This window comes from Macrobrachium nipponense, chromosome 41 (assembly GCF_015104395.2).
Source record: "Macrobrachium nipponense isolate FS-2020 chromosome 41, ASM1510439v2, whole genome shotgun sequence".
NCBI classification, from domain to species: domain Eukaryota; kingdom Metazoa; phylum Arthropoda; class Malacostraca; order Decapoda; family Palaemonidae; genus Macrobrachium; species Macrobrachium nipponense.
Genome location: NC_061102.1, coordinates 14732275 through 14758862, shown reverse-complemented (window position 1 = coordinate 14758862; position 26588 = coordinate 14732275). Strand labels below are relative to the sequence as shown.

The 26588-nt window shown below is 36.9% G+C and overlaps 1 protein-coding gene across 1 annotated transcript in view; it reads right to left on the bottom strand.

Annotated features, from left to right (window-relative positions):
• Nucleotides 1-26588, bottom strand: part of LOC135212530 (cell adhesion molecule 2-like) — a 505319-nt gene that overhangs the window by 14761 nt on the left and 463970 nt on the right. The window contains exons 4-5 of the mRNA XM_064246060.1: nt 20236-20371; nt 2371-2504 (exon numbers count right to left, since the gene is read on the bottom strand). Of these exons, the coding sequence (XP_064102130.1) occupies nt 2371-2504; nt 20236-20371 (270 nt within the window). The remainder of the gene's footprint in view (nt 1-2370; nt 2505-20235; nt 20372-26588) is intronic.

Genomic DNA, 26588 nt, shown 5'->3' with positions numbered 1-26588 from the left:
ATATATATATATATATATATATATATATTTATATATATATATTCCTCTAAATTTTCAGGGATTCTAAAGCTAACTATCACTATGTATGTGTCTAAAAAAAGTGAACGCATAAATGCACATAGGTAAATATTAAAGTATATATATACATACTATAATATCTATATTATATATATATATATATATATATATATATATATATATATATATATATATATATTAAAACTTTGCTTACATAGTTTTATGGGTGGCTGTCTAGACTCTAGAGTGTGTAAAGTAAGTCTAGTAGAATGAAATGTTCCTGGCAATTCTCCTGGGGGGAATTGCAGTATGAATGTTAAATAGATGTTTAGATATCATTTTGAACTTTTGGGTGTTAGATTCTGTCGTAACGGCATGATAGAAGAGGCTAACAAAATAATAATGATGGCAACGCTAGATTACGTGTAAGGTGGAGGTGAGTGGCGGAGTGTAACGTGAGTTCGATGTGCTGCTAATGATGTTCCTGTGTGTATATGAAATTACCTTCTGATTGTACCTAAAGCATGAAACAAAAATACTCGAATTTTAGAAGAGTAATGGAACGCAGGAGAGGAAATGTTCACCAGTCATAAAATTGCTCTAAAAACGAGAAAAATATAATAAGAAAATGATTAACCCGAATTTAGAAGAAAGCAGTGACAGACGAACGAAGGTATATCTTATTGTGGGAGAATTTCAATGGGCATCAATATTGCCTAACCTTCACCAAGCTCCCAAACTCGAGATCTCGCGAAAAAGTTTTATTGCCGTTTAAGTTCTTCAATTTTAGTCAGAGTTTAATGACTCTTGGGTCATTTCCTAAGGAATTTTAAAGGCTTTTAACGTCCCTGAGTGATTTATCCAATTGGGATAGATTTTTTCCCCCTTTCGCTTTTTGGCTGTTCACTATAATACGGAAAATGTTGCGATATGTTAAATGGAAAATCAAAATTTTCTACATGATTGTATTCCTGAACTTCTGAATTTATAGTAGGAGAACTTTAAAAATTTTGATTTTTTAAATTTCATAAATAAAGGCTAAAGCCACGAAGGAAAGTGAAACAAAGGAGTACTGCGAAGCATTTCGACCCATTGTCCTTTACTTATTCAATCTACTAAGTAAAGGACATTTTGCCTTTATTTATATATTCATCACGTTCCAAATGTTCGTGATTCAGTTATATTTTTTGTTTCACGTTTACCCTTATTTGAATGAAATGCGTTTGTTGTGACATATGTCATTCTTTCACTAAAATCCGATTTTCTCAGGGCGAGGTATTCGTCCTTCTCTAACGTTGCTTAATTGATAAACAGCATTCAGGGGGTAATGATACTTTGTGCTTACTTTAAAAGAAATAGAAATGATAAAAGAATTAGGTATTTTCCTTAGGCCGTTTCCTCTCGTGTTCAAACCTTGTGTCCCTTTTGTAACGCTAATTTACATTTTGTGCCTTTCCATGTGGTATACTTACCCAAGTATGCATGTGTTTGCTTGCATTTCTCTATGTATACGTTTTTTCGTCCGTGTTCTCTACCAGTGCTTGCGTCATGTCTTGTGTGTATAGCTGTGTCTTGTCCTATTTCCTTAGAATTATTTCGTCTTTGGCTTTTTCCCTTCGTCCACTTACCTCTTGTTGCGGCTCTGAATGACATTGCGGGTCCCACTGCTGGTCTCAGTGTCTTTCCTCTGTCCCAAAACTCATACCCCATCCTTCTATCCTTTTCCCATCGAATACGTAGCTACTTCCGTATTGGTTTTATCTTTCTGTTCTCTCTCAGTAACCGCACCCGTTTGCCCCCAGTATTCCATCCCATGTGCCTTTGTTCCTGTGCCCTTCGGGTACTTACCATCCGGTTCCGTTTTCCTTCGCGTACCCGCCCTATCCCACTGACACCCCTTTGTCCCATTGCCAGGTTCCTCGCTGGACGAGTGGTTTACGTGCTCGCCTACGGATTCGGTAGTCCCGAGTTCGATTCCCCACTCTGCCAACAAGGAATCAGCGAAATTTGTTTCTGGCGATTAGAAATTCATTTCTCGATTTAATGTGGATCGGATCCCACAATAAGCTGTAGGTCCCGTTGCTAGGTAACCAATTGGTTCCTAGCCGCGTAAAAATATCTACTAATTCTTCGGGCCAGCCCTAGGAGAGCTGTTAATCAGCTCAGTGGTCTGGTTAAACTAAGATATACTTAACTTTCGTCCCATTTTCCAGTCAGTTTGAACCTCCTCGTCGCTTTCTCCGTTGCATGCCTACATGTTTGTCCTTTTTACTTGTGTATACTTACTACCTGTCTGGTCCTTTATCCACCATATTGGTTCTTCCTCATCACCATTTTCCTTGCTGCACCTACCGTTCTTCCATTGATTTGCCAGCGAATGTGCGGAGCTGGTTTGGATCCCGACGTAGTGCAGTTAGCGACTAGGAGGTCTCCGTGATGGTAGTGAGTTCGGTCAGCCTGTATGACGGGAACTCGGTCCGGAATGTCTGTGAAGAGGAAAGTGGAAACAGTTTAGTGGAGAGGGCGATGATTAGTTATTAAAGCTTGGTCTTGGGTAGACAGCACAACAGAGAAACACATGAGTGCTGAAAGTAGTGCTGAGAGTTAGAGTAGAATGCTTTTTTTTTTTTTAATGTTTTTTTTTTTTTTTTTTTTTTTTTTTTTCTTTCAGAATGCCTTTTTTACAATTTTTTTTTCTTTAGAATGCTCTTTTCTTTTAGAATGATTTTTTTTTTACAATTTTTCTTTTTTATTTTAGAATGCTCTTTTTCATTGCTTTTTTTTTTTTTTTTTTACAATTTTTTTTTTTTTCTTTTAGGATGCTTTTTTTTATTATTATACTTGAGGTCAGGTTATGATTGATAATACTAATACTTAGTGCTTCCTCAACGTGCACGCGTTCAGTAACCTTATATTGAAAATGAAGTGTGTTTATAAGGTCAAGGGAGTGAATTGAAATTTATGGCTTTAGTTCCTCGTACTAAACTAAAAAATATGGATTAGCTCATTAGGCTCTCACTCATTTTTGTCTATTTGCCTTTTGCATTGATGAAAAATATGGGGTACAACTTGTTTGCTTTGTAGTAATCATTGTGATAACTGCCCGTGTTGTACAAGCAGTAGAGGCAGAGTTGTAAATGTAGGTAGACATAGTACAAACATTTATCCAAGTTTGCCTAAATATTTGTAGTAAAGTATAAATAGATGATTTTTTATTTCTGACACTCAGTAACATGAACCGCCGGAAAAAAGTTACTTCATGTAATAATTAACGAGGAAATAAGGTCTTGAAGTTTGATAGAGAGCTCTGAATTTTTTCATCAGTGTTTCATGCAGTTTGCATGAATTCATACTTATATTCTTTTAACGTATGGGCTTCACACACACACACACACGCACACACACACACAAATATATAAATTATATATATATATATATATATATACATATATAGTTATATATATATATATATATATATATATTATAAATATATATATATATGATATGATATATATATCATATATATATATTGTATAGATATGTAATATATATCTATATAATATATATATATATATGTGTGTGTGTGTGTGTGTGTATGTGTGCGTGTGTGTGTATGTATCTTCCCTTGGAGAACTGAAGGAAATTAAGAGATTATTATTAAATTTTTCCTTGTTTCTTTAGTCTCTTTTTCTAGAGGCTGATGTTAGTTAAGGGTGCTGGACCATATATATATATATATATATATATATATATATATATATATATATATATATATATATATATATATATATATATATGGTAAAAAGCACCTCTAACCGAAATGAGCCTCTAGAAAAAGAAAAACTAAAGAAACAAGGAAAAATCTAATAATCCTCTAATTTTCTTCAGTTCCCCAAGGGAAGATGACCAGAGGCAAGTGAAATTGGATTTGAAATCGTCTGATAAATCGGTTTAGGAAATTCATGTCACAGCTCAGGCGTTCCTGTGAGTCTTGGCTGTTTAGACTTGAGTTTTGAATACTTTAATACTTAAAGATAATAGGATGATTATTGGCACACAGAGTTTGCGTCAGTTTGTGATCTGACTTCCTTACTTATTTGACAAACATTTTTAATATTGAAGTTTTATTATCTGTTGGTACAGAGAAAAAAGTAGGAAATTATTAAATCGTTTGGCTAAAAAAAATAAATAAATAAATAAAAGCGCCTTGTAAAACTGACCTGTTCTATGATAGGTTACTGTCTGTCTTGACTTTTCAGTCCCCTCCCCCCTTCTCTCTCTCTCTCTCGTCTCTCTCTTCTCTCTCTCTTCCTCTCTCATCTCTCTCTCTCTCTTCTCTCTCTCTCTCTGAGTTACACGACATTTTTATAGGCACTGGTTGAATGCTTTTAATACATAACTAATTCTTGCCATATCAGTGAAGTTGCCTACTTGATTGATTGCTTGATTATATAAAATTATCTTTCTGAATAACACAGACACACACACACTTATACTATATATATATATATATATATATAGTATATATATATATATATATATATATATATATATATATATATATATATATATATATTTCTTTTTGGAAATTGTATAAAGAAAAAGAAAGCGAAAATTACATGTGTATTTATTTTAACTCTTTTGAAAATACTCTTAAAACAATTAGAACTAATTTTATGTCAACACTTAACGCTTGATTGGGGAGCTAATTACTTTTCTACTTAAAGGCTTCCCTTAAGTCTTTTGATTAATTATCCATGCATTCATTACCGTCTAGTTGCACTGCAGAGAAGTCAAGATAGAATAAGATGTTCATCGTTTTTTATTTTGCTTTGCTTTCTATCTCTATTTGTTGAGGTTGTTTTCCCCTTTTATTTTGCTGCTTTCTATTTCTTTTAATTTTGTTGCCCTTTGTTTTTATTTTGCTCTGCTTTCTATTTCTATTTTGTTGAGGTGTTTTTTCCCTTTTATTTTGCTTGCTTCTATTTCTTTTGTTGAGTGTTTTCCCTTTTTATTTTGCTTTGCTTTCTACTCTATTTGTTGAGTGTTTTTCCCCTTTTATTTTTGATTTGCTTTTTCTATTTCTATTTGTTGAGGTGTTTTCCCTTTTATTTTGCTTTGCTTTCTATTTCTATTTGTTGATGTGTTTTCCCTTTTATTTTGCTTTGGTTTCTATTTCTATTTGTTGAGGTGTTTTCCCTTTTATTTTGCTTTGGCTTTTCTATTTCTATTTGTTAGGTGTTTTTCCCTTTTATTTTTGCTTTGCTTTCTATTTCTTTTATGAGTGTTTTCCCTTTTATTTTGCTTTGCTTTCTATTTCTATTTGTTGAGGTGTTTTCCCTTTTATTTTGCTTAGCGCCGTATGTATTCGTTTTTACGTTTTCCGACATATAGATTAACTCGGGCTAAACCAAACGGACTCTGTCTTCGCTAAGGAACTGGAAGAGGTTTTGATCTCTATAATTGGTGTTGTTCAACGCATAATTTATATTAAAGTAAAAAAAAATAAAATGGAAGGGTCGCAACACTGGAAAGTCAAAGATTTTTCTTTAGCAGTGAAAGAAGCATTGATTACGGTTTAACCCCTTGGGGCAGTTAGTGCTATCAGTGCACCTCATGCTGTGCATTGTAGGCATTACTTCGGCCCCTAGCTGCAACCCCTTACGTTCCATTTGCTCTACCTCCTTTCATATTCTCTTTTTTCCATCTTACTTTCCACCCTCTCCTAACATGATTCATAGTGCAACTGCTTTGAGGTTTTCCTCCTGGTACACCTTTCAAACATTTTACAGTCAGTTTCAGATTCAGCGCTGAATGACCTCATAGGTCCCAGCGCTTGGCCTTTGTCCTAAATTCTATATTCAATTCACTACGGTTTAAGACATTCTGGGAAATCAATCTTAACAGTAAGGCAAAGACTTTGCCATTATTAAACTCCTTGACGAAGCCTAGCAGCGAAGAATCCAAAGGGAAATTATATTGAAGCGTTGTATTTAACAGCGGTACAAGTTTATCGTTGAATTTGTGTGTGTGTGTGTGTGTGTGTGCGTGCGCGCGCGCGTGCATACGTTTCTAACGTATAAGGGGTATCTAATGGACTTACCCTGCTATACACTTTTAAGTGAGAATTATTGGAGTCCATAAACTGCAATAAATAGATGACGGCGGCATAAATTTTTCAGCCGCTAAACAACCATGGTGTTTTAAGCCGAAGGTCTCTCCATTATTTTACGTAGCTGTAGCCAGTTTTACCTCGGTCAAGCTGATTATGTTTCAGATTTGTTTGCCTGTTTGTTTGCTAACTGGATTGCGTGAAAAAGCTTTGTGAATTTACTTTAGAAAATTCTTACCAAAGCTGAGTCTCGGCACGGGGAATAATTAGATTTCGGGAGTAATAGATTTTTTTTATTATACATACATAAACACACACTTATATATGGGTGCATATATATTGTATAATATACATACTTATATACATGTATATTATGCGTGTTTTTATCATCAATCGTTTCACTTAACAGGGATGACTAGGAGAATAACACAAAAGCTTCTAGGCGCAGTCATATTTCAACCGTTGAATCTTAACTAAACACCCTGTACAGAAAACTACCAGAACATGAAGCGCTTCATAGACCTACAAAAAAAGACCCAGCTGCTCCTACACACACGTGCTTTTGCCATTCTTGTATATTAACCCAACCCCCACCATATTTTTATTCTTGTATATTAAACCCTTCCTTTCCTGTAACTATTTCATGCCATCTCTCCAGCAGTGCATAGATATCAAGGGCCTCTGTGAAATTCTGCATCTCATATTTTTACCTCATAATTCCTATTCAAGTATAAACGCGTTATCTGAGTCTTCTGGTGACCGGTCATAGCATCATGTACTACTCGAAAAAGAGGTCGTGCAAAGGAGAGGGCGGTAATCCAGTCACTACCAGTTGGATCGACAGAACCTGGTGCTCACTATGCATGCACCCTCGAATTAGTTTTATCTCACCAGCCACAAATGATATGCTTTCATCAATGTTCAACATCCAGACTTTGCTTCCATAAAGAAGAATTGGCTCAACAGTTTTTTTTTTAAATCGCAATCCAACTTTCTCCCAGTTCTTTGGCACTCATCCTCCTACCTTTCTTGCTTCACATATTTCGTGTCTCACTGCATCTGTCTTCCTACCGTTATTCGTCATATGAATCAGCTGCTTATATTCTTTCACCATTCAAATCTGTTTCTTTTACGGCTTATTCTTATTTTCCTTTACTGTCAAACGCCTTATATTTACACACACACACACACACACACACACACACACACACATATATATATAAATTCTTCCTAATAGCCTTTTCCTATTAGAAGGGGTGCGTGCGTCCACATGTCAGTCTTGCTGTTCTCAGCAAATCTTCGCGGGTTGAAAATGGAGAGTCCCACACCTTCACTTGCTCATGTTTGAGGGTATATGTACTGACAACCTCTAGGATTCCTTGGTGGTCGCACATCCATGTACTTAGTAGACACCAGCGTTGCTTGAGTTTTCATATTCGATAGGTAGCAATTTGGGGGTGAAAAAAATTCCCTTAACGTTTCGTTTTCCCTTTCACGTCGATGACCTATACGTTAAGATATGGTAATATTTTTTCTTTATTCATGTGGACGCCAAATTATATCCTCTTAAAATCCGTGGTGGTCCCCTTACCGCCCAAATAACTAAAGACGACCCTTTCTTTGCAAATCCCTTCGCATATTCACAAATAATGAGAGGAAAATCTTGTGATATCCAATTGTTTCTGTTACATTAAGTGAAGAACATTTCCGCTGCTGAATTATGCGTTGGATATTTTCGGGTCCTGAACATTCATATGCCGAAACTTGGACGCAGAATGAATTTCTCTTCATTTTATACTAGAAATCCCCTTGAATTTACAAATTTACAGGAGTCCAAATATATCCGTACGACCAGGGGAGTAGGTTTTACGACTGAATCTTAGAATAAGACAGAATTTTAAAAGCTGGATAATGGGCGTTGTAGTTTCCTTTCAGCTTTGCGTAAATGGCGACGTAGGGAAATTTATCATGGCCAAATGTATCCCGGCCAAATTTATCCTGGCAAGAGAGGTCCCAGAAAGTTTTCTTGCAGTATTTTGAAAGAGGTCGTTGTCATGATATATATTATATATATATATAATATATATATTTATATATATTATATATATTATATTATATATATATATATATTAACTTTATCATTTACACAATTGTACTGTGCTTTAATACAATTAGTAATAGGACCTCATTGAAACTGGATGGTATCAAGTGGGGATATTTATTTGGTAACTTTTTTTAAATGAATATCTCCGCTTGATATCATTTAGTTTCAATATAATATAATGTAATATAATCTAATACATACTATGTATGTTTGTGTGTATGCGTGTAATCTCAATAGAATTTATATTAATTTTTCAAATAAATATATTCCTTTGTCCATTTAGGTTTTAGTTTTTTGGCAAATATTCTCTTTATTTCACATACGAGTATTATGTTCTGTGGAAGTTTACTGTGCAAGTGTCCCTGTAGGTGTGGTCCAATAGAATGTTGTTCATTTTGAAAAGCATTTTTTGAAATCATTAGGGTTGACACTTCTGAAGACACTCCCTCTAATGGGAAAAAGCGTATATATATGTATACATATGTATGTATGTATGTATGTGTGTGTGTATGTATATATACTCGAATATATATATGTACGTAGACATGTATATAACTTCATATTAAATTAGACATTACATTTACTCGCAATTGCGATGGAAAAGACAAAAATTTAAAAAGTTTATTTATGACTAATGTCCTCATAAATTTATAGAATATTGTGATGTACAAATATCGCAACACGTTTAGATATTTATGCGGACAGATAGCAAGATGTGAATGTGAATATTTCACTGAATGAGAAGCTCAGAAAATGAATGTACCCTCGCTAATGATGCAATACCAAAACCGTGAGTTTTCCCTTGCTTTTATACAATTGTATATGAGCACTGAAGAGAATGAAGAGAAATAAAACTAGATATTTAGTAGTGTTCCGGGGAGTTTTGCTCATCCAGTTTGATATTCTTCATACATTCATCAATATTATTCCTGATTTGCACAGACTGGTATGGATGATAGACATTTCATAAAAGGAGGGCGCAATGAAGGTCTTCCTTCTGCAGGATTCTTATTGCTTGTGTACATAACACCCACCGTAAGAGTTGTGACGCGCTCTCGCTTTTACCTGCCTCTGCTTTCACGATCAAATCCGTATCACGGGGTTTTTATGAGCTTTTTATTCTACACTTTACGGCTTGGTCTCCTTCTATTTCAACGTGAATTTTACCGTGGCATTTCATTCGTATCTCGTTGGAAATAGAAAAGAACTCCGGCCGGTTTTAGTTGGCCATTGATTTGAATAACTTCTAATGATTATGATCATGTGGCACTGTTGTAGGCTGGATAAACATGGCAGGAAGCCACGATGGCCCTCTGAAACACGTCGCGTAAAACGAGCGTTTACATCATATTATACAGTTATGTATAAGTAGAAATATACATGTACACATATATGTATATATATACATATATTTACAATGATATAAAAATCTACATTATGTATATTATATAACATATACTTTAAAATGTATATATAAATATACATATATTTGCATAATGTTCTGATGACTACCGATGACATTCTTTGTAAATTCAGTTAATCAAGCGGAATCAAACTTCTTTTAGAGTTTATGTTAAAACAAATTCGGACCAATACCGTGGATCAGTGTAACCCCAACCAAACAGGCTCGTACCTATTGGGACCTACATGCATATTCCAGTTGCCGAACCACTTTTATTATAAAAAAACATGCCATATTTTTCCTTATTGCTCGAAGCAACGGCTTGTTTGGAGGGAACGCCAGTGGATTAACGAAAGCGCCTCAGTGGCGTGATCGGTATGGTCTTGGCCTGCCACCTCGGGCATTCCATTGAGGTGTGAGAGATGTGTATTTCTGGTGATAGAAGTTCACTCTCGACGTGGTTCGGAAGTCACGTGAAGCAGTTGGTCCCGTTGCTGAATAACCACTGGTTCCATGCAGCGTAAAAACACCATACAGACAATCAAACATACATCTATATAAATATATATTTCAAATACAGGACTTGAGAAAACACCTTTTTACTTATGTATTATATCAAGTCTCTGTTGTCTCTTCATGGGAAAACCTATCATTCATTTTTCAAGAAGGAAATGAGTAAGCGGTAAATGTGTGTGTACAGCAAACGCGTACTTCTAGTTCACTCTAAAGACAATAATCTATGATTGATTTGCAAAGACCATATGTTATCGTGTCGTGAATGCATTCTTCATTGCTTCCTAAATAGACGCGTATAAAAATCCAAAAGTGTGAAGAATTTAATATCGTGACATTTTACCCGATGTCATAAACCAGGAAATGAAAAATTTGTCATTTTCAGCACAGTTCCCTGCCCTCCTATAGATCAATATATCATTATTTCTGGCATATGGAAAATATTAAGTTTTAGCTTTCTGTAAAAGAAAGCTGTCCGTCCGCACTTTTTCTGTCCGCCCTCAGATCTTAGAATACTATCGAGGCCAGAAGGGCTGCAAATTGGTAGGTTGAGTATCCACCCTCCAATCATCAAACATACCAAATTGCAGCCCTCTAGCCTCAGTAGGTTTTATTCTAAGTAAGGTTAGAGTTAGCCACAATCGTGCGTCTGGCAACTATATAGGACAGGCCACCACAGGGCCGTGTGTTAAACTTTCATGTGCCGCGACTCATGCAGCATTATACGGAGACCACCGATAGATCCATTTTCGGTGGCCCTGATTATACGATGTACAGAAAACTCGATTGTGCCTAAGAAACATTTTTTTTCACTTGTTTTTTTATAGTCTTGGTTTAACAATGTTAAGCTAAGCTTTCACAATTGTGTAACGATGAAGCAAGTATTAATTCAGTATGAAAATGTGATTCCTTGCCTTGTAAAAGATAAGGATATTCCGTCACATGGTAATGTCATTGGAGAGGTATGTAGTATATTTGCAAATATTCTCTGCATCGATATAAACACACGTCACATTTTCTCTTTATATGTTCAATAACTTCTTTTAGACTTCATGTCAGATGTTGCTGACAGTTCAGTAATGTTAAAACTTGTCATTCAAATGGAATTCTGTTCCTGAGTAATATTTGATCCTTTGGAAAAAAAAAACAATTTTGTTTTCCGTTTGATAACAGAAAATGAAGTGGAAAGTTGTCATGTTTCGTGATTGATTTATTTTTGACTTTTCATATATTATTTGAATCTTTAATTGAAAATTTACACGCATACACTTATACCCACAAAACAAAACAGAAGTTGAAGCTGCTATAGTACATTCACATCAAACGTGCATTTGATGTCTGGGCCAGTCTCTTACGACGCTCCTGATTGGGTGTTGATAACCCAATCACAGGGCTGGAAACTCTCAGTCTCTCGAGAGAGTTCACCTCTCCGGAGGGATATGTCTTTCCAAAGTATCCCTCAGGAGATGTGGAACGTACATCATACCCATAATGAACTCTCGAGAGAGACTGAGTTTCTAGCTCTGTGATTGGCTTATCAACACCCAATCAGGAGCGTCGTCAGGGACGGGCCTAGACATCAAATGCACGGTTGTTGTGAATATACTATAGCTATCTACACTTAAGGGTGAGACGAAGCTTAAAAATAAGTTGGTTGGAAAATCTTTTTAAAGTTGTGGCTTATGTGTGTTTGAAAACTTATTTTGTGCAGTTGAGAGATAAAGACTTTAACATGGACTGCACTTTTCATAACGCCGAGGCAAAATAGTAAAGCAGAGATGATTAATTAAAAATTATGATGATTTCACCACCGAAGCATTTAGTTAATTTTGGTATGATAACATCGTTATCATCGGTTGCAGGTCCACAATAATATCGCATGTGACTTCACTTGCGATATTATTGTGGATCTGCAACCATTAACATCATTTTCGACACTGAAAATTGTGCCCACATCATCATCATCATCATCATCATCATCATCATCATCATCATCATCATCATCATCTTACATATCAAGAAAGTATTAGGTATATTGCTTAAGAGTGAAAAAAGACCTTATGCAAAAAATGCCACAAGCCTAATTACTGTAGAGGAGCAATTAGAAATCTTACCATACTGCCCTTTCAGTCATTCTTCTCGTAATTTATTTATTGTCAGTGACTCTGCTAGACTAAGTGGGGATCACTTCAAATCCCCATGTTGTCGTCTGATAATAATAATAATTCATCTCGGGCAGTTTTCGCCTTATCCGATTTTACCATTTCATTGAAGAGCCGTTTCACATCCATATCTCATATTCCTTCAGCTCAGCGCCGATGCGAAGTTCATTGAATATCATAAGCAGCATTCCTTCCTGTTTTAAGAATGTGGCTAAAAATGTAGCAACTCAGAATTTACATGTTTTGGAGATGCCAGTTGTCTCTTGAGGTAAGTTATGTTTGGATGTTGATAGTAGGAAATGGTATTGAGATTTTGATCATAAGTATTATACATAGATAGATACCTCTAGCCGATTTCTTATGATTTTTCTCTTTTATTTTAGTTTTTGATAATACTGATATGGACGAAGCAAATTAGTTATCATGGGGATGATGCAGTGTATATATACATTTATATATACATACACACACACACACACACACACACACACACACATATATATATATATATATATATACACTTAAGTAAGGATATAATGGTTTTTAGAGAATGTTTTGGAACATGGAAAACGTAACTGATCGCCTTAAAGCAAAGGCGTCTGTTATAACACGGAATAGAACTTCAGCTCTATTTGGAACCAGAATTTGATATCGAACGCGGCCAGGTTAGAACTGGTACTTTATGTACGGAAAAAGTAGAACTGTTTTGCCTGCGGTATCGTCTGTTATTTCACCTGGTCCTTCGTCATACAGGAAACGAGTTAGTTCGACAATTTTTCCAGGTTATTTGTGGGGTAGTGATTGCACAAGATCTATTGTGGCGAGATACAGCATAGCTTTCGAAATGAAACACCTGGAGATATTGCTGCCTCAGTTACAGTAGATTCACATCAACCGTGTATTTGATATCTAGACCAGTCCCTTACGAGGCTCTTGATTGCTTGTTGATAGCCAATCACAGGGGTGGAAACTCTCAGTCTCTCTCGAGAGTTCACATAGGCAGGATGTACGCTCCACCTCTCCTGAGGGATACTTTTGAAAGACGTATCTCTAAAGAGAGGTGGAACATACATCCTGCCTATGTGAACTCTCGTCGAGAAAGACTGAGAGTTTCCAGCCCTGTGATTGGCTTATCAACAGCCAATCAGGAGCGTCGTAAGGGACTGGCCTTGACATCAGATGCACGGTTGATGTGAATCTACTTATAGTTAGACTGATTGCATTTTTACAGAAGGCTTATAAGTAATATCTATGTGATATTGGTATCTATAGTATGTTATAAAGGGTCTACAATAATATAATTGGTAAAAGCTCGTGTCAAATTTTATAAAGGCTTTCGAACCCTTCTCTGGTTTCATCTTCAGTCTTTGGAATTTGGACTGAGTTAAACGCAAAGGACGGTTTGAAAGTTTTTATGAAATTTAACACAAGCGCTTTTAACAATTATTTTATTGTGGACCCATTAGAACATTTTATGAACTCTCGTGATAGAGAGTTTTACCCAAATTGGTGTCTATGTTATATCTGTTTGTTAAGTAGAGTGAGTCTGGTAATTAAATTTTTAGCTCCCAATACTTCCACTTGGATTAGATTCCTCCTTGTGTAAATGTTTTAATTTTCCTTATTCTAGAATGAAAGGTTAGTAATGAGGTTTTGTTTTCTATATGAACTGTAGTATTACGCCACTGTTTTGAAGCTGTCTCGGAAATATTCTGCCAGTTTTTATCTTCTGTAGTGGAGATGTATCAGCATTTCTGATACATTTGTGTACATATGGCGGATCCAGTGTTTGTGCTCTTTTCCCATACAAGCTTGTGTTGTCAGTAGGATTAGAGGGCCAGTGAGGCATGATGGCAGCTGTTTAGAGAGGTAACACTTGCAGCCGTTTGTATAATTCCATAATTTCGTGTACCTTCCCTTGGTCATGTGTGTCTAAAGTGTAATTAACTTTCCCTCAATCCTTTGAATGCACCAGAGGTTGAATGTGTTTATTGTAGTTGATTCAGTGTTTGAGCATCATTTTCTTACCTATAGACGTAGTGTCTTGCTTTGATGCACGAATAAGTCTGGGCTAAATCAAGAACTATTTTATTTGGAATATTTGTCAAATATTGTGCATAAGCCTCAGACACATCTGCATGGTCTCAATCACTCATCCAGAAAAAGTGTTGTAGACTTATCGGATCCTTAATTGTCAATTACCCTGGCAAGACAAATTTTAGCACGTGTAATCAACTCATTGAAGAGAAGTTTTGACACTTTCAATTAGCGTATTGACAGATGTTCTCAAGCAAAGAAAAAAAAAATATTTTTTCTTTCATCTGATGAAACTGTAATTTCTCTTCGTTTTAGATGCCAGTGTTTTTTTTTTATAGAAATTATTGTACCTAATAGATGATTTAATCATTAAGTTGCCAAACTTGTTTTCGATTAAAATCTGAGATTAAACTTAGGAAGAGCATATAATTACTGGATTCAATGGATTCCAGTCGGTATCCATTAGTTGAGGCTCTAATGATTCGATTATGTTTTAAGAAATGGACCTAACTATTGTTAAAGGCTTATGTTCTTCGATATTACTGTAGCCCTTATGCCCTATAAAAGTATATCGGAGTATACCCCATGTGGTTGTTTTCACAATGAATCTTTTTAAAAAGTTGTCTTTTTATTGATATCTTAGATGGGAGTTTTTTGTTTATATAATTTTCAATTCCCTTGATCGTTTTACCATATTTTTTTTCTCGGTTTCTTTGAATGCTCTCTTCGAAAGGATTTGGAGGATGGCTATTAAAAGAAGACCATGTCATTGGTTTTTCAGAAGAGTAATGACACGACAATCTTTTAATTATTTTAATTAAATTACAGAAGAGTAATGACACGACCATCTTTAAATTATTTTAATTACATTACAGAAGAGTAATGACACGACCATCTTTTCATAAAAATTTGTGTATTATTTTGACTGGAATCGGTTTTTGACCTTCAATTCTTGAAATATAATTTGAAAAATCAAAATTGTTAAGAAAAATATGGCTCAACATACTTCGAAACGACTGCTGTGCTGTAGAACACGTAGTGTCACAGGGAGCCCATAGAATATTGCAAGTTAATAAAGTTTTCACATATTACGGAGATTACAAACTGCCCAATATTGGCGCCCACTGAATATTGTTGTATTATGTTCATCCGGCCACCGGGAAAAAATTCCTTTTATAACTACTCTCGCCCTCCTCGCACAAAAGGTTCTCTCCTAAAATATGTTATAAGCCGGCCTTATAGCTGTTCAGAGGTTGTATATTTTAAGCTACATACAACAGCTGGAAGCTTTTTACGTGGCTGGGTGAAGTTTTTTTTTCTCTCTCTCTCTCTCTCTCTCTCTCTCTCTCTCTCTCTCGCTCTCGACCTTATGCTGTGTGTGGTAGTACGCTCTAAAATTTCTCTCTCTCTCTCTCTCTCTCTCTCTCTCTCTCGACCTTATGCTGTGTATGAGATATGAGAGTACACTCTAAAATCTCTCTCTCTCTCTCTCTCTCTCTCTCTCTCTCTCTCTACCCTTTTCATGTGTGGTAGTACACACTCTCTCCCTCGACCTTACATCCTTGTGGTACTACACTAAGCTCTCTCTCTTTATGTCTCTCGCTCGACTTTACTTTCATGTGTGGTAGTACAATCTCTCTCTCTCTCTCTCTCTCTCTCTCTGACAAATAAAACAAAGCGTGATCTGACCTCCAGCTTACTCGGGACGTGTGCAAGATTTTTCCTCTCGCGCATAAGTTGTAAACATTACTATATTCTTAACTTAACATGAATTAAAACGTGCTAAAGTACACGGTCAAATAGCGCCTTGTTTCACCAACGAAAATTAAAATAAGTACTCTATAGTTTATATTAGATATTTTTTCTGTACTGTTTAACAAGGCATTCTTATATATTTACTTTTCCATTGTAATAAATAAATCATAAATGTCCTATCCTAAAATTAAGTCTTATTGATTGTTATCGCTGCTTCAGCACTGCCGATTCCATAGAGTAACTTCTCTATTTTTCTTATCAAAGTCTTCTCATGATTGCTTAAACTGGCAAGCAACATGGCGAAAGTTGTCAAAATCTGTGAATTTGTCGTAATCTTGTTTATTATACATATACAATTTCTCTCTCTCTCTCTCTCTCTCTCTCTCTCTCTCTCTCTCTCTTCCTAAATTTCCTGTATCTTTAACTAAACGCGAAACACCTTTTGTAGTTTGTAGGCTTACTCCCCGAGTCAGCGAAAACAACTCGCGCAAGACAAGGAAGAAAGTCGGCCCTCCGTCCTTATGCAAATGACAGTACCAGGACGGAGACCTTTTGCCATTAAATCCTTTTATAATCATCATCATGATGTTTAAGAGGATTTAACTCCGTAGATGGAAGAAGAGACCCTGTACAGCAGTACCTTTCTATAATAAGCTGCTCTCCCATACTTAGGCCATTGACGAATCTGTAAGAGGATTGGAAGGTCTGCACTCTCGGCTGGGCGAAGGGCCTTGAAAGGTCACAAACACACAAACACACGTGGATGATGATATAATAGAAAGCAGCGCCTCAGTGGCGATGTCGGTATGGTGTTGGCGTGCCACCTCGTTGGGCGCGAGTTCGATTCTCGGACATTCCATTGAGGGATGAGAGATGTGTATTTCTGGTGATAGAAGTTCACTCTCGACGTAGTTCGGAAGTCACGTAAAGCCGTTGGTCCCGTTGCTGAATAACCACTGGTTCCATGCAACGTAAAAACACCATACAAACAAACAAAGATATAAGAGAGAGCAGACATAGGAGAGAAGCGTGATGGAATGATAAAGAAAAGTGATGAGCGGTTGGAGGAGGAGAACATTTTGGTGAAATTCATAGAAATCAGAACATATCGCAACAAATTACTTTGTAAGGAAATATAAAATTTTCGACCAGCAGAGAAACGTCGCTCACTCACTCGTCCACAAAAATCGATAGCTGGTTTCCTTCAGCGTTCCATTTTTTTTTTTAGCTATGTTTTACTCAGTTCACTGGAGTCTCTGTGCTGCTTTTGGTGGATACTGGGTCGTCTCGTGTTTTTATATTGTCTTACAGCAAATGGCGACCGCAAAAAATTAAGTATATCTAAGGTTAAACCAGACCACTGAGCTGGTTATCAGCACTCCTAGGGCTGGCCCGAAGGATTAAGATATTACTATGTGACTAGGAACCAACTGGTTACCTAGCAACAGGACCTACAGCTAATAGTGGAATCCGAACTACATTATATCGAGAAATGAATTTCTAATCACCAGAAATAAATTCCTCTGATTCCTTGCTGGCAGAACGGAGAATCGAACTCGCAACTACTGAATCCGTAGGCGAGCACGTGACCCACTCGTCCAACGAGGAAGTATGGTGACCACATACCTCGAGTTGTTACATGGTCACCGTTTTGGGTTTGTTTCCTTGCTTGATTGCAGATCGGCAGCCATTCTTCTGTTTGTATTCATTTTTTTAATCTAATAATAATTAACCTTAGATACTTTTACATATCGTTATTTGCTCTTAGTTCAGTATAGTCAACTTCATATGCCATTTATTAACAACTGTATATTATATATATATATATATATTATATATGATATATATATATATATATATATATATATATATATATATATATATATAAATATATATATATATATATATATATATGTATATATATATATATATATATTTAAGAACTTACTTGCTGTTATTTTATGAAGGCATATTAGTTACGTTCTTCTCTTCTTATTGTCGCATTTTTTAAAATCTTGTTTTGCAAGCTCTAAGTTCTGCTGGCATGCTATTACCACTAATGATTCTACAAGTGAAAAGATAATAGAAGTGAAAACAACAACAACAACAACAACAACAACATCATCATCAAAAGCAACAACATCAGCATTAGAAAATTTGAACATCCGAGCTGATGTACATTACATTAAAGCTAGTACTAAAAAAAGCTTGAAATATTAAAATCATATGGACTTGGAAAAAATCCTCTCGGTACTGTAGTAGATTGTGTAGAAGACAGAACGCATCCAAATCCCCACTTTTCCCGATAGAAACTCGCAGTGTAATTCCGAAGTGCGATGATGACTTAATTCAGAATTCAAAATTTGCGCTTTTTGACGATGTTTTGTCTCTGTATCCGAAGTTCCCGTCAAGAAACGCTGAATTATTCATGAATCCGAAGATACATTAGAATGAAGACGCTTGGAAGAGAGAATGAAAAAAAAAAATAAAGCAGGTCGGTTGTGTGACTTACATTTTAAACAGATTTAAGATGGAATAAGATTGACGACTTTAGGAAGTCTTCATTTCTTTGTATCACACACACTCACTCGCACAGAGAGAGAGAGAGAGAGAGAGAAGGAAGGAGATGGATGAGGAGGATGAGAGGAGAGAGAAAGTTTGATGTTTATTATTCCAATTAAAGAGAGAGAGAGGAGAGAGAGACGAGAGAGAGAGAGGAGACGGAGAGATGAGACCGAGAGCAAGGAGAAGAGAGAAGAGAGAGAGTTGATTTATTATTCAATAAAGAGAGAGAGAGAGAGAGTTGATTTATTATTCAATAAAGAGAGAGAGAGAGAGAGAGAGAGACGAGGAGAGAAGAGAGAGAGGTTGATTTATTATTGCAATAAAGAGAGAGAGAGAGAAGAGAGGAGAGCGGTTGGGGAGTTGAGTTTGATTGATTCAATAAAGAGAGAGAGAGAGGAGGAGGAGAGTTGATTTGATTATTTCAATAAAGAAAGAGAGAGAGAGAAGAGAGCGGAGTTGATTTATTATTTCAATAAAGAAGAGAGAGAAGTAGAAAAGGAGGTAGGAGATGGAGAGAGAGAGAAGAGAGAGTTGATTTATTCAATAAAGAGAGAGAGGAGAGAGAGAGAGGAGAGTTGAAATTTATTATTCAACTAGAGGAGAGAGAGAGAAGAGAGAGAGACGAGAGAGATGAGAGAGAGTTGAATTTTATTGATTCTTATAAAAGTAAAGAGAGAGAGAGAGAGTTGATTTATTATTCAATAAAGAGAGAGAGAGAGAGAGAGAGAAGAGAGAGTTGATTTATTATTCAATAAAGAGAGAGAGAAGAGAGAGAGAGAGAGTTGATTATTAGTCAATAAAGGAGAGACGAGAGAGAGAGGAGTTGGATTTATTATTGCAATAGAGAGAGAGACGAGAGAGGAGAGAGCGACGTTGAGTTTATTATTCTAGAAAGAGAGAAGAGAGAGAGAGTTGATTTATTATTCAAATAAAGGCAGAGAGAAGAGAGAGAGGAGGAGTTGATTGCATTATTCAATAGAGAGAGAGAGATGAGGAGAGAGGTTGATGTTTATTATTCTATTAAAGAAAGAGGAGGAGAGAGAGAGTTGATTTAATTATTCAATAAAGAGAGAGAGAGAGAGACGGAGACGAGAGAAGGACGTCGAGACGAGGAGAGAGAGACGAGAGAGAGTATTGATTTGCTCATAAACATGAAAAGACATTTGGTGACGTAAAATATATTTTTCAATGGAAGACAGGCAGACAAATGCATTTTCAAATTGTCGGGGTATACAAAAATATTTAGTGTGCTATATAGTAAAACACCCAAAAGGAAAGAGTTTTATGGGTATGCTGCTAATTTTACTTGGGGAAGAGAGAAAGTCTAGAAAGCTATTTATCCGTACATGAATGTGGAATGAGAGTTGTTTCGATAATTTTATGGATGCTGTGAAAGATATGCAGCAATTGGAGACCGTTTTCTGCTTGAAAACAGGCTCAGCTCGAGAGAGAGAGAGAGAGAGAGAGAGAGAGAGAGAGAGAGAGAGAGAGAGAGAGAGAGAGAGAGCAATTTTAGTACTCACAAGTTTTCCAGAATCCACTCTCAAATCATGAGCAATATACTTACCAATAACTCTCATATCCCGAAAATCGGAGTCCTTTTCGTAAGTTGGGAATTCTGCGACCACTTCACACTTGTACCTTCCTGCCGTATCGAATGACACGTTCCTCAGCACTACTGTATTCTTGGTGGATCTGTCCTCCTGATGGAAGATAAAACGAAATTATTATTATTATTATTATTACTATAGTAGATTCACATCAACCGTGCATTTGACGTCTAGGCCAGTCCCGTACAACGCTCCTGATTGGCTGTTGATAAGTCAGTCACAGGGCTGGAAACTCTGTCTCTCTCGAGAGTTCACATAGGCAGGATATATGTTCCACCTCTCCTGAGGGATACGTCTTTCAGGAGAGGTGGAATATACATCCTGCGTATGTGAACTCTCTCGAGAGACTGAGAGTTTCCAGCCCTGTGATTGGCTTATCATCAGCCAATCAGGAGCGTAGTAAGGGACTGGCCTAGACGTCAAATGCACGGTTGATGTGAATATACTATAGCAAACATATGTACAGTATACAGAAATTATGTATGGAAATTCGTAAAGTAACTAACTCTACGGGCAGAACCAGCTCTGTTTCACCCCCATTATAAACCATCTTATGGGTCTTCACTACAACCCTGCCAAGTTTCATGCCCATCGGACCAGCCGTTTGGCCGTGATTCAATGACAGACAGACGGACCGACATTACGCCCATTATAGTAACATTATTATTATTATTATTATTATTATTATTATTATTAAAAGAAGACACCTCTGCATCAAATTCATAACAGACGAATCGAAGATAAAAACATCTATTGATACATTTCCGGCGTCCTCAATTTTATACACCAAAGAAAATTCCTTAGCACGAAGTTCATTTCCCTTACAAATATAGAATCAGTCACATCTATCTTGCACTCGCTCGTTCTTCTTGAATGTTAAAGACCAAACAGCTTTGTCGACGAACCCTTTTTACAGCTCTCCCTCTCACCCTAACCCGCTCCCTCTCTCAATTTTAAAAAAGCAGCGAAGTTGACGCACTTCCTGTTTCTTCATATGTTCGAGTCGCCTCAAACCTCTCTTGCATCATGTTATCCATGTTCAATATTCTTCCATATATAGTCGTTCGACGTCGTCGTTTGTAAAGTCTTGCACGGTTTACCCAGTAGTAGTAGTAGTAGTAGTAGTGGTGGTAGTAGTAGTGGTAAGATTAAGCCAGCCCTATGCTGGCACGGGCTCTTGCTTTTCAGCAGCCCGTAACTGTTAATTTAACAACTGTGAAACACAACCATTCGGCTCAATTTAACCACTGGGCTTAAAATGCAAAGGAATTAGTGGGAGAAGAAGTGTTATAGCAGCGAGTCCCAGTAAGTATGTAGGAGGACGTGGTAATGAAAGGATATAACATTTAAAATCAGAGGAATATGACGTAAAAAAATAAGGAAAAAAAATACAGGGATCCTTGCTGCCTTCTTCACTCACTTTCAACAGCCACGTTTCACTTATTGCCTCGGCTGTTCTTTGTCACTCCTTCCCTAGACAGTTTTCTCGTATTCACTAAGCTTTCACTGCCCAACTTGCTCAACATATTCTCTGATTAATCACCTTTACTCCTAAATAAATTCTCAAGTCTGCCACCTTCCTTCTTTCGCAGTTGATGCTGCATTTCCCGCATTTCCGTGTACTTACACGAGCTTTACCTTCTTTTGCATTGATGCAATTTCATTTTCCTTCAAATACCCTCCAGTTTCTCTATCAATTCTTTGCTATGAAAAATAACAGGGTATCATTTGGAAATACCAACTATTCCCTCATAAATTAGAAGAAATTAAAAGGTAGCAGAGGCAGAACATCCTTGTCTAGGACATGCACAAATGACACCCCCAGTTGATTGCGCTTCCATTCCAGTATTTTTATGTCTTAAATGTGTATAATCTTAATTTTCCGTTCATATATGCTGAGAGATATTCTTTAGCATTTAAACTTGGATTCTTTCTTTGCTATCATAAATAGTTCGCTTTGCGGATCGGCAGTAAACCTTTCATAATAAACAAACCATAATATATCCATTGACGTTTTATTGTAAGATTTCTTTTGGAGGAGGAAGAGAGAGAGAGAGGAGAAGGCCCAGGAGTCAACCTTTTCTTTCCTACCATTATATTCCATTGACGTTTTCACTGGAAAGATTTCTTTTTGGATGAGAGAGCGAGAGAGAGAGAGAGAGGAGAGAGGAGAGAGAGAGAGAGAGAGAGAGAACCCTTCATCCATTACCATTATCCATTGACGTTTCACTGTAAGATTTCTTTTTGGAGAGAGAGAGAGAGAGAGAGAGAGAGAGAGAGAGAGAGAGAGAGAGAGAGACCCCTTTCTTTCCCTGCAAATCTGGGAGAATGTTTAGAACTCCGTCGACGAGATGGTTGAAGGGATTTCATGACCTATTCCGAAAGAGAGGATCAAAATCCAACTTTGGTAATAACACTCAAGCAGGATATACGAGCCCCTGCAAGTGACGAGATAAAATGGCGGTTAATGTATTTGGAGTCTTCCGCACAGCGGGAAGGGACGGGGAGGGGAGGACAGTTGTCGGAGAGGGGGTGGGGGGGGGAGGGTTGCTGGGGGGGGGGGGAGAGACAGACGCCAGAGAGAAAGTTAATTGATGACGGGGTTCGCCGACCGGAGAAAAACAAAGATAAGTTTTCGTGCTGTTTGTCAAACCCTTTGATATGTCAAGCAAGGTCGTTTCAAGCTCGTGCGGTAATTTTGTTCATTCTCTTGTTTCCCAGCCACGTGTATTTACACACACAACACACACACACTCACACAACAACACACACACACACACACACACACACACACATATATATATATATATATATATATATATGTATATTATAGTATATATAGATATATCACGAAGGAACACGTGCTTGAGAATATCCTTAAATCCACGGTAAGAAGGGTGAGTGATACTGGGGACTTGGAATATCAAGTACTTTCGTAGTTATTTATACATTTTCAAGTTCACACTGTATGGGACTTGATAATGCAGAATGTAGAAATAAATTACGAAAGTACTTGTTCCAAGTCCCCATCACTCACCTTTCTACCGTGGATTTAAGGAATATATATATATATATATATATATATATATATATATATATATATATATATATATATATATATATATATATATTTATTTATTATTTATTTATTTATTTATTTATTTATTTATTATCTTTTTGTTATTTTCTCAAGTTTCTGCATCATGCATCACTCATCCGATCATAAATCTCGATCTCTGTGTCGTAAGGCTTTTAAGCTGCTTGAATGTTTTGCAAAATGCTTAATGGCAGTTGCTATCGAGGAACTATTCAAGTGAGCATACGAGGAAAAAAATGATGAAACGGATATTTAGCTTAAAATGCCATGTAAGCATGGTATCTGTAGATTCGCTAAGTGATCCCGAAGACGCAATGTGATTGAGCTTCATGCCATTATCATGATCCTGAAAAAAGCGTAGGTACTCTCCGACTTTCATTAAGTACATTTTGAAAATTCTCTTACAGCCTGAGAGGCCACCTCCCATCCCGTAAGTAGATCATCCAGCCTCTTACTCTCTGAGTTCTGAGCCAGAACTTCCCCTTCCCGAGATGCCTTATCAAATTAGGAGGCGCACTTTGGCCCCACCGCGGATTAATCGCGTAGCAGGATCCCTCTTCCTTGTCTGAAACTTAGATTACATTTGCTGAAGTCACAGTTGCCTTGTATTAGTTCCACAATATGAGCACCGCCTTTGACTTCTCGTTCCTGATGCCTTTACCTCCCGAAGGAAGATCATTATTCGGTCAGGGGCACAAGGGCGACGGTTCCGTCTCCTTTTATCTCGATTCGGATCCGGTCGCGAGTTGGTGCATTCTGTCACGAATAGACTTTGACTGGGTTGGTACTTGTTTGAGGATTTGTTACTAAGAACACTCCAGGTCATGAACGAGGGCTTGCTTTCTGCATTATGGTTTGGATAGTTGCTATGATAATTAGATAAATATTCCGACCTTTCTTATGATATTTGTCACCGGCACACACATATAAGCGCCTCAGTGGCGTGATCGGTATGGTCTTGGCCTGCCACCTCGGTGGCCGCGAGTTCGATTCTCGGGCATTCCATTGAGGGGTGAGAGATGTGTATTTCTGGTGATAGAAGTTCACTCTCGACGTGGTTCGGAAGTCACGAAAAGCCGTTGGTCCCGTTGCTAAATAGCCACTGGTTCCATACAAACAAACAAACAAACACACATCTATAAATACATATATACACTATATCTACATACACGCGCACACACACACACGCACACACACACACACACACACACATATATATATATATAATATATATTATATAATATATATATATATATATATATATATATATATATATATATATATATATATATATATATATATATATATATATACATATATATTATACTTCGTGATAAATTTTACTTGATGTTCTTGTGCTTTCAAAGGCTATGCCATGATTAACACAGCATCGATTTCATCTACCTTGGGGACAGCGTACACACATGATGCTTTATATATGATAAGCCCTCTTACCCCGACCAGAATCCAAAATACCCCCTAAAGATACGATTTGCAGTTTCGTTCACTTCATTACTTTGTAACTCAGAGTAGTTTGTAAAACACGAGAGTTTTACAAAAAGGAAAGATCACGTAGTTGAAAATGCAAAATCTGCTCTAAATAGTAGATATATGTTTTTATTGTTTTCATCCAAGTCATGAATACATTTCCATCTTCGATCTGATTCAGTCAAAAGCAATTCGTCTGATCACTATTTAACTCGATCTTCTTCCTCGAGGAAGATTCGCCGTCTTGTTTTCCGTTGGTGAGATTAGAGGTTGTTATTCTGTTTAGCTCAGTAAAGGCACCTCTTCTATACCGCGCCTCTTCAAACCCGGAAGGCTACCCTTTCTCACGTACACTCTGTGTACATCGGTAATCCTTTTGGTTGCACAGTCCTACTACCATTTCATCCTGCGTACTAACAACCTTAGAAAACCTGTTTGTTGTTCCCTTTCTCTGACTCACACACCTCCATCCTTCAGGACTCTATCCTTCAGGATGCTAGTGCATCGCCTCCTCCAGAAAGCTTAGGGTTCTCTACTCCATTGCCGTATAATTCTGAAAATAATTGTATTTAGGTCATGGGACCTGTTTCAGTGGCAAGAGTGTTATCCTGGAACAGCAGTATAATTATGTAAATAATCTACTGTACTGCTTGGAAGTTCCTCCTTGGATGAGTGGTTTTCGCACTCGCCTACCAATCCGGTGGTCCGAGGTTCGATTCTCAGCTCTGCCAACGCGGAATCAGAGGAATAGAAATGAATTTCTAGGGATAGAAATTCATTTCTCGATATATTGTGGTTCGGATCCCACAATAAACTGTAGGTTCCGTTGCTAGGTGAAAATATCTAATTCTCCGGGCCAGCCCTAGGCGAGCTGTTAATCAGCTCAGTGGTCTCGTTAAACTAAGGTATACTTAACTTTGTACTACGTTGAAAATTCATAGAAACTGGTTTCGCTGACAGTAATTTTTATTAGGATATATTTTATGATTGTTTGTAAGTGACACTGTATGTTTCCCTTTCTCTCTGGACAGTCCTTATGAGTCACATTATTAGTGATGAAATCTAATATGAAGTGTTGCAGACAGCCTTCACCAACTGTCAGTGGACGCTTACAACCACGAAAACTCATAATGTTTGTTGTGGGAGTCGAAGAGATGAAATTTACAGACTAATGAAAATGGCCATCCTTACAGTGATTACAGAGGGATACAGGAAGCGCAAAGAAACGTCCCCTGTCAGTACAGTTTATATTTAAGACTCTCCGCATGAGTTCTATATCCAATATTGTAGTTCTGAAGTAAAACTATTCTGCGCCTTCAGAATAGTTTTACTACTTGTGTTCTGTATCCAGTATAGTTTTGAAGTCCCATACGCCTTCAGAATATTTTTACTACATGAATTCTATACCCAATATAGTTCTGAAGTCCCATGCGCCTTCAGAATATTTTTATTACAGCATATCTGTGCCATTACTAAAACAACAATAAGCCTCAGGAGACCAGGGTTAATCGTCTTTGCTTATTGAATCGCATCTTTAGTAACCCACGTATACATTAGGGTCCTGAGTCAGTCATGTAACTCTCCAAGCTGCTGTTGTAATTAATCACATGATAACTAGTAATGATGATTACTAATTATCTTTTCCAGGTCCTTGGAGGAATATTATTGCAAACTGCAGATGAGCTAATTGCATTTCAACTTCATGGATCCAAGACCATGATAGAA